The sequence below is a fragment of the Eschscholzia californica genome, unplaced genomic scaffold, assembly GCF_041429995.1.
Source record: "Eschscholzia californica isolate CP2 unplaced genomic scaffold, dmEscCali1.0.p SCAF_2, whole genome shotgun sequence".
NCBI lineage: Eukaryota > Viridiplantae > Streptophyta > Magnoliopsida > Ranunculales > Papaveraceae > Eschscholzia > Eschscholzia californica.
This window is the reverse complement of record NW_028238309.1, coordinates 58,476,754-58,492,887: the sequence shown is the minus strand read 5'-3', so window position 1 is coordinate 58,492,887 and position 16,134 is coordinate 58,476,754. Positions and strand designations below refer to the sequence as shown.

Here is a 16,134-nt window from a genome sequence, read left to right as displayed (position 1 = left end):
ATTTTTAATAATATTTATATTTTACACAAACTTATAATATGATTTATGTTGTAGCTTAATGGTTAAGAGTGTAGATCAAGTGCAAGAGGTCAATGGTTCACATTTCCTCATAAGCACTATCAAAAAAAAAAATTCCTAACATCTGTCCTATAGAATACCAATTTTTAATTATGTTTGGGGCCTCTCAAATATTTAGGCCGACCAAGTCGCTACCAGCAGACTCTCGTCTTATTTATCCTCGAACATAGGTTGCCATCATCACTCAAGAACAACATCCCTTGTCAAGATGCAAACATAACAATAATAATAATTATTATTATTATCTGGACAAAAAGTTAACAGAGTATAAATTTAAATTGCAAAAAGAAAAACAGCGAAAGATAAAAAAAAAACTCGTGATATTCTTTGCCCTTATAGTGTTTTCAGTATTTGCTGATCATGTTTTAGACGAAAACATTGATTGAAGCATAAAAGTCGCGAGGAAAGTTTCAAACCTTGATTGAGGGTTTCCTGGTTAGGCCGAGTTTGTGGTTGATTTTGTAGACAACAATAAAACATTTGAGAAGACTTTCCCTGAAACCTTAACCTCCTTGTCTGAGAAGGGGGGATGGGATGTGTCCTCCTTTTCGATCGAATGGTGTTGTAGCAAAGAGGGAATTTCTGTTTGCTCAGATCAGTGAAAAGAGAGAAAAATAGTTTTTTCACAAGAGGTGTAATTTGAGCATAAAAGGAGAGAAAAAAATGGTGGCGGTTGTCGGAGGGAGTGGTGATAAAAGTGAAGAAAAAAATTATAGAATAAAATGTAAACATACCCCAGAACCAAAATCGAACGCCCAAAACAATGAGCAAAGGAAAATGATACAAACAGGCAGATCTATAGGCGACCCAAAATTTTGTTACAGTCTCGCCCTCTCTTAACATTTTTCGTGCCCCTCAAACTAAGCAGTCCAAGGGCCACGGACATGACAATCCAATGGCACTCCACCCGCTCTAGTATGGATTGTTCAAATCCAACTCGAATTAGGCCTAGACGGAGTGCCCTCGGACTTCCCCGTTCGAGGGAGGCTAATAGAAATGACGGGCATAGGGCAACTTTTGCTAAAAATGACCAAACCAAGCAAGGGATGACGGTGCGAGTAGTGTACCTCCGTTAAAATGGGTGACAAGAAGATTAGTTGCTAGGAACCAGTACAAAGTTAGGGGGGTATTGGATTGGGACTTTCGTGGACATTTGAGAGTCCGCGAAAGTCTGAGGCATTCAAATCCAAACATTTGAGAGTCCACGAAGTCTGAGGCATTCAAATCCAGACATTTGAGAGTCCACGAAAGTCCGAGGCATTCGATTGTCTTCCAAAATGTCCCAGACTTTGGTGGACTTCATAGTTTGACGGATTTTGGGAAAGATTTGGGACAAATTTGGAAGCCAAAATGTATTTCAAAAAACAAGAGACATTTGAAGTCCATCATGTGATCAAACAACAATAATAATATTAAAATAATAAATGTCTACCAAACGTCGAAATGTTAATATAAAAATATTATTTCATGTGATTAAACAATAATAATAATATTAAAATAATAAATGTCTACCAAATGTCCACAGATATTCACAGATGTCTACGAAAGTTTAAAAAAATAGGGTTAATTCCGTTTTGACCCCCAATTTGTGACCAACTCACCGTTTTGACCCCAATAAGTGTCCGGCAGTTCGTTTTGGCCCCAAAATCCACTTTTCGGGCAGTGCTGACATCATCAAGTCAAATTCAATACTTTTCTATACCTAAATTACCCCTCTGACCAAATCTTCTCTTTCACACCAAATCCCAAGTTGTCACATCCTATCTAGTTATTTAATACCCTTTTCTTTACCTTCCCAAGACATTTGCTTTCTCTCCATTTAACACCACCAGCAAAACAAAACTCAACTCCCTCCCTCAGCTTCATCTTTCTTTACCTTCTTCATCTTTCTTTACCTTCTTCTTCACCAACAGACAAGGGCATGTAATGGCTAGGTCGTGATTAACAACGAATTATGGGATTCTTTTTTAAAATTTCATTCAGGGTAGACAGGATTATATCAGGTTCCACTACATTGAAGAAAGCCTAGTTCCCAATCGCTGTAAGAAGATTAGATAAGTTGTATCGAAGATGCAAGAAGCAATGGACTTGTACTTTTACTATACTCAGACAAATTGTTGCTCTGATTTTTGGTTTTAGAGAGAAATCTGTAGGGTTTTATACCCTTCTACTAGTGTTTATAGCGGAAATATGACATCTAATGTCTACACTAGTATTCCCAGGATCACATGCAAAACTAGTAATTAATCTAATGGAGATAGTGGATTACCTTAATCGCTTTTCCCTCAAACTAGTTGAATTGATTGAAGAAGACCAAGAGCTTCAAGTGTAGCTCCTCTACTTGGGACACGAGCAATCAATTTGATCTCCCACCTTGTTGTATAGCTAGCACACCAATGGTGGTTGAATAATAAGAAGACCTTCTTCTTGCTTGACTAGATAGATAGTTAATGGGAATTAGCTCACTTTCTCCTCTCTACTTGATGTGGTAGAGTAAGAAAGCTTAGAGAGAAATTCCACACCTTATTCTCTGCCCTAAGAGTGTTTATATAGAACCCTAATAAGAATCCACCTCCTTTTAGGTTTCCCAAAACACCCTTTAGAATAAGATTTAGGGAAATAGTCGAAAATAGCAACTATTGGTATTTTCTCAATTCCCTAAGGAGATGACGTCCAAACCCAGCCAAAATTGGCAGATTTAATGTTCATAACATAAGGAAACGTCCCTCCAAAAATCAGCCCAATCCGAGCCCTAAAAGTGCCCGAATCGGCCTAGGCCCAAAAACCCTGCTTTTGGCCTTTTTGTACTATCTTTGCCTAATTCCTTTTTAGGCCTATGAGATATGTTTATGGGACACTCCCATGATTATATCTCACTCCCACTAGTCATATCCTAGATCAATTTGTCACTCTTATGTGTAACCCGTTGTAGGATCCGATCGAAGTTAGCCGCGAATTACTTCGTAATTCGACGATCGTAGTTGGTCTCTAGCTACAACTCTACGATCCCTAAATCAATCGGACTTGATGATCTTCCACATCAATTGTCCTATCCGACAAATTGTTCGCATTGTCACCTTGGTCGAAGGACATCTCCTTCAACTCCTTCAGACTCCCACTTGGACTTAGAACAAGTGCAATGCCTCGATTCCCGTGTCAATTTAGTATCCCATCTGATACGTCACGTCATTCAGACTTTCTTGATATCCGAGTACAACTGTAAAAGACAAACGATTAACTTTTAATCCGTTTGAGCGCGGCCACGCATTTTCAGTTGCTACTCATCAAGTGGCCTTGAGACACTTTGTACCTAATGTGATTAGGGTGACACAATCCATTCTTGCGCTCCCACTTAACTTCATGTCTATCCTGTCCTTCCCAGTGTCCGCCTTTATAACCTCCTTTTACGGCGCGGCGTTTAACGGAACCAAAGTCGGGCATTCCTTACATAAGATGAGTGGAGCACTCATGTTTTGAGGAATCTCTCCAATTGTCTTTATGAGAAGTATTGACGTTCATCACGAGTGATGTACTTCTCATTTGAGGGTTATCCAGTGTATAAACCTTTTACACACCCACGTAGTCGAATAGAATATACTATTCCTATAGCCCATGAAACTGCGCTATCCCATCGACTCCCGTGCTAGTCTTCGTGAGTCATCGTTGTCCATGCAATGACCTGGACCAGGGATTTGATAATAAATATTCCAAGTTCACTTAATAGGGTTTCATTCATCAGATCACGTATCTGACAAACCTATTCGGAATGTTTTATCATCAATGGACTGTCGTTTAAATACTAAACCAAATTTAGACGACTTGTGAAATAACTCTATTATTTCTGATAACGAGAGTTGTAAATCTGAGCCTCTTCCGTAAAACTCTTTTTACCCACTCAGTTTTACTCGTCGAGGTTTAAAATTATACCTCATGCCTTAGACTGTGTATGAATCTCATACTATGTCTTAGGTGACAGTTCAGTTTGACTACCGTGGTAGTCGGTTTTAAACTTTGCTAATTATCAATTAATTTGAAGACGGTTATCTTCAACCTTGATAATTTCTAATAACTTTTACTAGAGTTAAGGCTTTTAATTCTTTATGTAGTATTTGCAACAGTTCCCGGCTTAAACACTTTTAGCCTACTTTCCTTCCATGTCTGAAAGTTTGCTACGATGACATGTTCAATTTTGTACTACTTCATCCTTTAGCCTTCTAGGATGTACTAAGTAGTGTTTCGGTTTTCCAATCCGAATTCGGATGTTTAAATGCTAATCATGTCCAACATGATTGACTTCATGTTTTCGAACATAAATGTCTCTCTCATGCGTGCTAGCTCATCGGTGTCTTTTCAGACTCCGATTTTTGCAACGCCCTCTGTCATGAGTTTTTGGGTCGAAATTCTTTTAGACTTTCCGAGTCTTAGATTTTCTGTTTCGGATCTCAAGCATCTCAGCGTACTGAGTCTCTCTAATCCTATCATCCTTTTGATCTATGCTTATAGATCTTCAGATGCCCAAAATGGCATTTTATCCTTTTGTGTGTGGTCCTTTATTGAGTCAGTTCGTTACTGTTATACAACACCTTATGTCGTACTCAATCTTTTGTATGTACTCTGCATACGGACCCGGAAGGTTTGTTTACTCCCACTTACCTTCTTGAAATTTCGTGATTCAAGATTTTCTTCATTCCTCAGGAATCAAACTTCTTTGATTGCCTTTTGAATCGAAGATTCTAACTCTTGCGTGCTTTTAATCCGTCGATAGATTTCTTAAGCATGCTTGTGGACATAACTTGATTGGAAGAATCTTTATTCTTCTTGTCTCGTTTCGGGAAACATGAATGTTTCCATCCTTCTCAGTTTTCTATTTTGGAAAACCAATTTAGGTCTTCTGTTGACTTAAATTATCAAGCTTCATGTCTTGACGAGATATGGATTCCACGATGATTTTGGCTTCTAGCCAAAATCTAGAGTCAGTTTCCGTTTCTGCGCAGGTCTTTTATCTCTTCAGAAATAACCTTTATTTTCTGAGTCTTTAAGATTTTATTTTGACCTTTCAGGGCTTTTGAACAACAATTTGGAGTTATCTCAACTACTTTGAGATATTCCTTTAGAGACACTTTCACTCGCTTTGAGAGTTCTCCTGCGAATGACATTCGCTTTTGTGCGGTGGGTTTACAAGATCATATCTTTAACCTTTCCTTTTCCAAGGAGTCGCAGTTTGTTGCTCTTGGTCGAATTTAATCGTCTTGTACAAGTTTCATGATTGTTCTTCATGAAACTCCATGATTTTTCTCATGATCGAATTAAATCGACTTGTACTTTTCTCCCACTTATTCTTGTAATAATTAGTGCTAATTATTAGAAGAATACTATCATGAGCAACAAACACTTTGTTCTCTTGATTGGTTATGGAAGAAGCCCAAATTTCTTTCAAAGAAATTGCGTCAGATATTAGCTAGTTTTTGTAACGCTGTTACAAGTTTTAGCCTTTAAACGGACTTTGGTAAGTATGAAAACGATCGTTTCTAGAATATGTCCAAAAATATTTGGAAGACTGGCTTAAACCCATCTTTGATCGAATTATGCATAGCAATGTTCGATTTCTCCCACTGAATCCACCATCCCTCAGATGTGTTCCATGGAGCGAGTTGGGAAACGGTTTCTCAACTCCTTTGATGGTTATCAAGTATTTGACTCAAGTTTTTACCACTCCAATCTAATCGGATGACTTAAACTCTCTTGTCAAAATGATTCTTTTACTTCGGTTTGTACTTTGTTTGAACCTTTCAAACATTCTGACTTATACTTTATGATTTGTACGTTTCCATACTTCATGAAGTTGTCAGAGTACGTATTTGAAGTTTCTCTCGTTAGCTTCTGCAAGTAAACTTATAGGTCTGCATAACACTGTATGAGTCCTAATAGATTACCAGTCTCTATGCCTTTTGAAAAGGGTGACTTTGTCAATTCAGTCCTTAAGACCTAATTGACAATGCTGAAGTTTAATGAGTTTGAATCTCTTGATTTTATCCATTATCAATGTTAACCTTCAGTTAATTTTACCACTGGTTTAAAACGTCATATGTTTCTAGAAGAACAAAATAATCACTATTAAGTTCTAAGCTAGATCAGTGTCTAAAAGAAGACTTTGATCCCTTTCAGCATCCCCAGCATTACTGCTTCTGCTCCCTCTTGGATCTTTACTTCTTTTAGTCAAGTATGTAATTCCCTTAAGCTCCCACTGAGCCGCTTATCTAGTCTTAAATACCTGATGAAGGAATTTTACGATACTTGTTTTTAACTTTGTTAACAAGGATACGGAACCGGAATTCATAATTCTATTCCTTTTGTCCTCCAGGTGCTAAAGGTAGTTTCCTTTTAAATGGTCTAGCCATTGTTTTAGAAACATTCACAGTAATGAGGAATACTCTTGATCATGTACTCGGCAACTGCTTTTCTTTGATCAAATGTTTGTCTCACTTGACTGATCCTTTTGCCCTTTTGAATCTCAAGATCTCTTTCTTAGATTCTTTGTACCAAATCTCAAGAACCTTTCTTAGACTGGATATTCCCGTATGTTCTGCTCAGTTTGTCTGTAACAACCTGAGTGACTCATCTAAGGTCTTTATCAATCTTTGTTCAATCGATATTGAATTGGGTGATAGATGTATTATGTTATCTTCCCTTAGGATGATTTCAGATTGCCTTGGAGGTCTCGTACCTCTCCATTTATGACTTCTGTAGGAATTTCTTCCTTAGTTTGTCTTAATGGTTATGCTAGCATTCATTACTCTTCCAAAGAGAATTTTATACGATTGCTTGCAAATGGCTTTTGACCTTCTTTTGTATGAGTCAACATTGGGATTGGGTATTCTAGTGACCTTCCTTTTGAATCTGAGAACTATTCTCGGATTCATTCTTCCATTCTAGGAAGTGGATCAGCACCTCCCTTAGGTGTGATTCAATGTTAAAATCGTTTGTGTCATCTTAAAACTACATAAAGAAATGGCAAAGTTTTAAAACTCGTTATCATTTTTGAAAAACTTAGTTTTCCCACATTATTCAATAAAAATCGTCCCCGATTGAATAAGTGATTCCAAGAACCCAGTTCTTCGGAGTAAAGCGGACGAAGGCCCTACCCTTTGACTCCGTCGTTCCGGGTGAGTGAACTACTTCACTGATCATACCTTATGACTCTTGGTTGATAGATTTCATTAATGAATGACTAATCTATCCTTTTGCCTCGAGTATCCAAGACTCTCTTGCTGATCTCGTTGAGTAGAACCATTTAGACGTGTAGGCCTCTTCTATAGACCTACCCGCATTGTCCCAAGGTAGAGGAGGTACTCTGCGAAGGCCGACCCACCTTCCTCGAACAAGGGCGCAACGAGTGTCTTAATCTGGATAGGCGATTACTCAAGATTACTTTTGGGGACTTTTACGCTAGTCTGGCGTTTGTTATAGTGAACTATTTAGCCTAACTAACATCCACGACATAAAGCGTAAATAAGTAAGTAAATGCGCGCGAGAAAGTAAATCAAGCAGACATGGATCCTAGTATGGCCCCTAACCTAGAAGATCTAATCTCCTTTGGTTTTCTTCTTGTTTCGCCTTTTGGTTCGTCTAGATCTCCATCCTTGAACCTCCATTGATTTCTCCCACTCGCCTTTGGATTCCATCCTTGAGTTTTCTTCAATGGACTCATTGACCCTAAACTCTAATTACAAGACTCTAACGATTCGCAGATCGTATAAACTTGAAATTAAAATTAATTACAAAGCATGCACCCATCCGTGCTTAAAACAAGAATAAAGATATAAATCTATGGCCATACTAGTTTCCCGCATTCACATCACATGCAATCATATAATATATCAAGGCTAAGAATTATATATGCATGATTATCTTGGGAGATACTTTTGTTGACATCACATGTCACATTACGGACCTTAAGTCTAAATTCGAAGAATTCAACTAGTGGTGCGTTCCGGTTTTATCTTTTATGATTTCTAAAATCATCTTTAAGAAAAACTCCGTTTCGGGTTTTGAAAGCCCGGGTCAATTTCGGAAAAACATTGGTTCGATTCTTAATGATTTCATAAATCAATTTAAAGAGAAATCCGTTTTGGCCTTCTGGATGGCCCGGATTGATTTTGGAATTATTTGGTTGGAATCGGAAGAAATTTTGGCAAAAACTCCCACTCGAATGATGGTTCCTTTTTATGGTCCGAAAAGCCTCGAAAAAGCCCGGGACAAGTCCTAGACAAGTCCCGGCCCAAGCCCAGAAAAGGGCTCGGACAAGGTCCGGACATAGCACGGCCCATAGGCCGGCATGTCCTGGCCGAAGCCTATCAAGGCCTGGTCTCGTCCTGGCCGGAGCCAGGACGCTAGTCCATGTACCAGACGCGTCCTAGACGTGTCTGGTGCTGGACCGGACCAGCACTAGGTGTCTCGGACTAGTCCGAGACACCCAGAACCTCCCAGACGCGTCTCCAAGACGCGTCTGGTCGAGTGCTCTGGACGCGTCCTAAACGCGTCCAGGAAGCTCCCTCCGCAGCTGCTGGTCGCGTCTCCAAGACGCGTCCCAACAGCTGCTCTGGACGCGTCTTCAAGACGCGTCCAGAAGCTTCTGTCGCAGCTGCTGGTCGCGTCCTAGACGCGTCTCAGCAGCTGCTCTGGATGCGTCCAGAGGACGCATCCAGGAGCTCCCGGTCCGGCCAGGAAGCTTCCTGGCCGGACACTAGGGTTTTTCAAAACCCTAGTTTCCAAAAATTTTTTTTTTTTTCTTTTGCAACTCTAAGTTGCTATTTTCCAAATTTAAAACTTTTCTTAAAATTTTGAAATCTTTTAGAACACTTCTAAAATTTTTACAAAACTTGTAGAAACTTTTAAAATTTCCAAATTTTGTTTTGAGAGTTTCCCAAAACTCAAAACACTTCTTTTTAGAACACTTCTAAAATTCCAAAAATCTTTGTTTTTCAAAAGTTTCCAAAACTTGAAAACAACTCTTAATCAAACCAATTTTGGATCAAAGTCTAGGTTTTTGAAAACTTTTTCAAAGAACAATTTTGAAATCTATTTGAAAAATTCTTGAATCCCATTCAAAATCAATCAATTTCTTATGTTTAAAACTCTTTTAAACATAACTATCAACTTAATCAAGCATGGATTAGTCCGAAATTCAATCTAATTGAGTTTTAAAACACTTTTAATCATCAATTTGATTCTTAATTTGAAATTCATTGAATCCCATTCAATATTATCAAATTGTGAGTTTAAATAGTTTTAAAACACTTTTAAAATATTTTTATAAACTCAATTTATCAAACTATCAATTATATCTAATATGAACTAGTTCGATTCTTAGCAAAAACTAGTTAATAGCAAGAGGCTCTGACGCCACTGTAGGGTTTTATACCCTTCTACTAGTGTTTATAGCGGAAATATGACATCTAATGTCTACACTAGTATTCCCAGGATCACATGCAAAACTAGTAATTAATCTAATGGAGATAGTGGATTACCTTAATCGCTTTTCCCTCAAACTAGTTGAATTGATTGAAGAAGACCAAGAGCTTCAAGTGTAGCTCCTCTACTTGGGACACGAGCAATCAATTTGATCTCCCACCTTGTTGTATAGCTAGCACACCAATGGTGGTTGAATAATAAGAAGACCTTCTTCTTGCTTGACTAGATAGATAGTTAATGGGAATTAGCTCACTTTCTCCTCTCTACTTGATGTGGTAGAGTAAGAAAGCTTAGAGAGAAATTCCACACCTTATTCTCTGCCCTAAGAGTGTTTATATAGAACCCTAATAAGAATCCACCTCCTTTTAGGTTTCCCAAAACACCCTTTAGAATAAGATTTAGGGAAATAGTCGAAAATAGCAACTATTGGTATTTTCTCAATTCCCTAAGGAGATGACGTCCAAACCCAGCCAAAATTGGCAGATTTAATGTTCATAACATAAGGAAACGTCCCTCCAAAAATCAGCCCAATCCGAGCCCTAAAAGTGCCCGAATCGGCCTAGGCCCAAAAACCCTGCTTTTGGCCTTTTTGTACTATCTTTGCCTAATTCCTTTTTAGGCCTATGAGATATGTTTATGGGACACTCCCATGATTATATCTCACTCCCACTAGTCATATCCTAGATCAATTTGTCACTCTTATGTGTAACCCGTTGTAGGATCCGATCGAAGTTAGCCGCGAATTACTTCGTAATTCGACGATCGTAGTTGGTCTCTAGCTACAACTCTACGATCCCTAAATCAATCGGACTTGATGATCTTCCACATCAATTGTCCTATCCGACAAATTGTTCGCATTGTCACCTTGGTCGAAGGACATCTCCTTCAACTCCTTCAAAATCTACCTCCTCGGGTGTCCTGGATTGAGTTTGGACTCAAAAGAATTTTTTCTATGAGTTAGTCTTTGGATAGATAGCTCCCCAAAACCAACAATGCAAGCCAAAATTAGTGCTTTTTTCAAGCCTAAAACTCCTAACCCACCTCAACTTTCTAATTCGTGGGAAGTTAGTACAAATTCGGAAGTGGAAGAACCAGAGATTCGTATAACATACAAGTGTCTCCAAGGGAAGATGATCCTGTCAGGTATCCAAGTTTCACCATTTTTCTTAACGTTGAGGTATGTATAGCCTCTTGGCTGGAATTTTAAAACTATTACATGCTTAGGTATGTATTATTGATGATTTTTTCCTTTAACGTGTCATATTTTCTTTTCTCTTTTCTCTTTTTTCTTCACCGATTTTGCAAAGAAGCAAAGTTGATGGTACTGAGTCTATTGACATTAGAGACACTAGTGGATGCTCCTCCTATAAGATCATTGTCTTTTTGATGAAAGTATAAGATCATTATCTTGAAAAGGGATAATTGTGAACAAAAAAAGAAGTTATGCCCAAACTCATTTATCATTTGGGCAGTCAGATTTCATGCTTCATTACTGTTCTGTGTGTGGACTCAAGTATTTAACATCCAGATGCCATTAATTTATACTTTCTCTCCCTCTCTTGGTTACTTAATTCAGGTTTTTAGTACCCTATTCCGATTCGATTCGAGTCCCGTTTCAAGATCTTCAAGCGAACAAATTCATGGAAAATCAATGGAGTCATCTAAGGTTTCTTTCGATGAAGTGATTGAAGCTAGTATTTGGAAGTTTCAAGCTAAAAAAGAAGCAGGAAGAAGTAATTAGATTATCTTTTTAGATTTTCTGTGATATATTGCTCAAGTTCACATATGAAGAAGATTTAAATGAACTTTTTGAGTGATCTTTTTCATGTTTTATTATGTTAATATTTAGGAGATAAAAGTGTAGTAGTAGTAGAAGTAGTAGTGGTAGATTGAATTGATCCACTATTTTCTGTGTAAAAATCAATCTGTTTGTGAGAAAAATGAAAGAAAATTTAAGTTCATGTTTATCTGGGATTATTGTGTTTTTAATTCATTACAAAAATCAAAACAAGCTTTCTTGGTCAGTTCATAAAAAATAGTAAAAACTTTCTTGGTCATTTATCTGAGATTATTGTCTCTGGGATTATTATCTGGTACTCTGGGACTATTGGTGAAGAAGGTAAAGAAAGATGAAGCTAAGGGAGGGAGTTGATCAGTTTTGTTTTGTTGGTGGTGTTAATGGAGAGAAATCAATTGTCTTGGGAAAGAATAGGGCATTAAATAACTGGATGGGATGTGACAACTCGGGATTTGGTGTAGAAAGAGAAGATTTGATCAGAGGGGTAATTCAGGTATAGAAAAGTATTGAATTTGACTTGATGATGTCAGCCCTGCTCGAAAAGTGGATTTTGGGGCCAAAACGAACTGCCGGACACTTATGGGGGCCAAAACGGTGAGTTGGTCACAAATTGGGGGCTAAAACGGAATTAACCCGAAAAAATATATATTTGAAATGTTGGTATATATTTTTTTGTGATTAAACAATAATATTAAATACATTATTTCATGTGATTAGACGATAATAATAATATTAAAATAATAAATGTCTACTAAATGTCCACAAATATTCAAATATGTTTACGAAAGTCGAAAAATATATATTTGAAATGTTAGTATAAATATATTATTTCATGTGATTAAACAATAATAATAATATTAAAATAATAAATGTCTACCAAATGTCCACAAATGTCTACAAATTTTCGCAGATGTCTACGAAAGTCGAAAAAATGTATATTTGAAATGTTAGTATAAATATATTATTTCATGTGATTAAACATTAATAATAATATTAAAATAATAAATGTCTACCAAATGTCCACCAATGTCCACAAATATTCGCAGATGTCTACGAAAGTCGAGAAATATATATTTAAAATGTTAGTATAAGTATATTATTTCATGTGATTAAACATTATTAATAATATTAAAATAATAAATGTCTACCAAATGTCCGCTAATGTCCACAAATATTCACAGATGTCTACGAAAGTCGAAAATTATATATTTAAAATGTTAGAATAAATATATTATTTCATGTGATTAAATAATAATAATAATAATAATATTAAAATTATAAATGTCTATCCCCAAGACATTTTGTCTATGGATCAAATGTCTTGAAATGTCTATAAAGACATTTTGTCTACAAACTCAATGTCTTGAAAATGTCTATGAAGACATGTTGTCTATAAAAAGTCATCCGAAATGTCTTCAAATGTCTACGGAACATTTTGTCCATGAAAGTCTGTGAAAGTCCCGATCCACTGCCCGGCTACAGAAACCATTTTTCATTCATTCGTGTAAGTGTTGTAAACCCTAACTAAACCCTCAAAGTAACTGTATTAGAGAGAGAGAGAGAGAGAGAGAGAGAGAGAGAGAGAGAGGAAGAGGGCAAAAATGGCGAAGAACGTCAGCCGTCTGATAACGTACGCAGCAACAGCTTCTTCACGGAGGTTCTCAACAGCAACAGCGGCGATTAATGAAGGAGAGATCTCTCTTTATCGTCGAGTATCTGCCCTCGGCGGTACTCATCCCAACGTTACTGATACCCTCAATGAATGGGTTAAGGCAGGAAAATCCGCCGGAAAAGGTGAAATCATCGGCATCGTCACTCAGCTCCGCAAGTTCAAGAAATACAAACATGCCGTCCAGGTCTCTCTCTCTCTCTCTCTCTCTAGAATGAATGAATGCCTACTCATTGTAAAGTAGAAGACTTTAAGATTTGTTGGTGTTAGAATATTCTTTATTTGGTTTGGCTAAAATCAATTCCCAAACTGATGAAACCATGCATGATCTTAGTTCACATCTTTGCTGGGTTTCAGCTACATACTCATTCTAAGATCTACCCCAAATGTGCAAATTTTGTTCCTTTTAGGTATTTTTGATTTGTTGGTATTTGACATCTCTGTTAGATAAACGTAGAAGTAGCTCTTATGCTAAAAAAGACCAGGTTCAAATGGTCTGTATTAGACATCAAGTAAATTAATTATGTAAATTTGGTGTTCAATTGATAAGGTTGGGGAAGTCGATATAAATTTTGCTTCGGATTGTGGTCAATTAACGAGCAGTGGGTTTGGATTGGTTAAGTGGTAAAATTGAGAGTTCTGTGTTGGAATAAACCTTTTTTTAATGGTGAGACTGTATGATGTATAATTCAGTTTGAAGAGTACAATGATGCAAGCGTCCCTGTTTTGAGCTAGAAAGTTTGTAATAAACACTAAACAGATCTGTGTTGCCAAGCAAGCGACGACTGATAATGATTTCGATGTTTTACTCAATTCAGTTTTATATGTTGATTTGGATACAACCACCACCATTTAGAAAGAATGACAACATTTTAGATGTAGAAGTAACTCGACTAACTTCATATTAGGTCATTTCTGGTTCCATGATTGTGGCTCGCTCACGAGTGGGCCATAATTGCGGCTTGCCAACGAATGGGCATGATTGAGGTTCTTCCACGCATAGGTTATGATTGTGGGCTGGCCACAAACCTGTCATGATCACGGGCTGCTGGACTCGCTCACTAATGGTCCATGATGCATATGCCTCTCGAGTCGTTGAGTAGGACAATTATCAAAATATTATCAAAATAAAACTTCATGACTTGATGGTTGTAATGAATGTCACATTGCATAATATTAAGACCTCTTCTTAATTATCTTGTTAATGTTCTACATGCAGATAATGGATTGGTTGGAGAAGAGAGACCGAGATTTATCTCGGGCTGACCATGCAATACGGTTGGATCTTCTGTCAAAAGCTGAGGGGATAGATTCGGCAGAGCAGTACTTTGAAAATCTCCCAGAATCTGCAAAGAACAAGCTAACTTATGGAGCTCTTTTGAACTGTTATTGCAAGGAAAAAATGACAGATAAAGCACTCGCACTATTTGAGAACATGAAGACGCTGAACTTCGCTTCTACTTCTTTAGCATATAACAACCTAATGTCTTTGTACATGAAAGTTGGAGCACCTGAGAAGGTTCTTCCATTACTACAAGAAATGAAGGAGAAAAGTATCAAACCAGATGCTTATACCTATAATTACGTTATGAATAGCTATGCTTCCTTAAATGATATTGCAGAAGTGGATAAAATTATGGAAGTAATGAAAAAAGATAGGGTGAAACCCGATTGGAATACTTATGCTAACCTCGCTACCGTGTATGTTAAATCAGGTCTACTTGATAAGGCGAATACAATGCTTAAAGAGCTTGAGAAGATGGACGATCTTCGAGATCGAAAAGCTTATCATATTCTTATGGGTTTATATTCCCAAACCTCGAATAAATTAGGGGTATATCGGGTGTGGGAATCTCTAAAGTCCTCTTTCCCGAAAACAACCAATGTATGTTATCATTCACTTCTTCATGCTCTTAACAGATTGGGCGATATCGATGGCCTCGAGAAACACTTCAAGGAATGGGAATCAGTTTGCTCAAGTTATGACATAAGGTTAGCCAATGTTCTGTTAGAGTCTTATCTTAACCGAGATATGATAAAAGAGGCAGAGTTACTTCGTGAAGTTGCAGAGAAAAGAGGAGCTGACCCCAACTTTAGAACACTAGATGCATTCATTAATGTCTATCTCAAGAAGCACCAAATAGATGCAGCTCTAAAATGTGTTGACGATGCTGCTTCCAAAACCTATCAACATAAATGGAAACCAACAGAAGAGATTATATCTGCATTTAGAAAGTACTTCGAGGAAGAAAAGGATGTCGACAGTGCCGAGAAATTCTACAAAAGCTTGAAGAAGGTCAAGAATCTCGATTCAGAAGACTACGATTCTCTTCTCCGAACTTACGTTGCTGCTGGGAGAACGGAACCTCAAATCAGGAAGAGGATGGAAGCAGATGGGATTGAGCCGAACGCTGGATCTAAGAAGTTGCTTGCAAAGGTTTGTAAACAGTAGGTGCTAATGTTATAAAGAATTGATTTGATGAATGAGGACACTGTTGCTTCTATAATGAAGTTGCTGTTTCAGATCCTGAATCATGACCTAAATGGTACAGGTTTTCTTGAGGGCTACCAGAATCTTGAAAACTTTGTTTGAGATTTTAGACTAAATCCAATTTTGGGACATGTTTGGGTCATAGGTTTCCACAACAAGAACCATTCCATTTGATTTTGCTTCCAATGAATTACAAATGTTCTAATAAAATGCTTGTATTTGTTGAAGTGTTTCATTGTGTTGGCTAGTCCCCTTGGCTTTTGCTTTATTACTTTTTTTGTAGATCCATCTTTTTCAATACTAGGTCATAACATTTGCTCTAATTGTATCATATCACAAGTCTCCTTCCTATACTGATATTGTTGGCAATTCCACTTTCGCGACCTTATTTTAAAACTACGAAGCTTACAAGACCCATATCACATAGTGTCACTAGTAGTTTAGAAGGTTGATCTGTGCAATCCTATAACATGTTATCGTCGTGATAATATCTGCTAAGATATGGTCGAGAGGTGATGTACTGCAAGTGAGCAATATCACATCCATGCGAGGCTGAAGAACGATTCCCTTACAAGAAACTACTATTGACACATTTTTAATGTCGTGAGGTCCCCTAATCTTATTACA

At 37.4% G+C, this 16,134-nt stretch overlaps 1 protein-coding gene across 2 annotated transcripts; it reads left to right on the top strand.

Annotated features, from left to right (window-relative positions):
• The first annotated feature begins 1,037 nt into the window (after positions 1–1,037).
• Positions 1,038–15,734, top strand: LOC147559581 (large ribosomal subunit protein mL101 (rPPR4)-like). Of its 2 annotated transcripts, XM_086661476.1 has the most exons (3): positions 1,038–1,204; positions 12,830–13,203; positions 14,236–15,734. In XM_086661476.1, exons 2-3 carry the CDS (start codon positions 12,949–12,951, stop codon positions 15,466–15,468), a joined length of 1,488 nt encoding a protein of 495 aa, XP_086517602.1. In that variant the 5' UTR covers positions 1,038–1,204; positions 12,830–12,948; the 3' UTR covers positions 15,469–15,734. The 2 variants fall into 2 exon arrangements, with proteins under 2 accessions (XP_086517602.1, XP_086517601.1); XM_086661475.1 differs by lacking the exon at positions 1,038–1,204 and having other exon boundaries at positions 12,708–13,203.
• Positions 15,735–16,134: the final 400 nt, after the last annotated feature.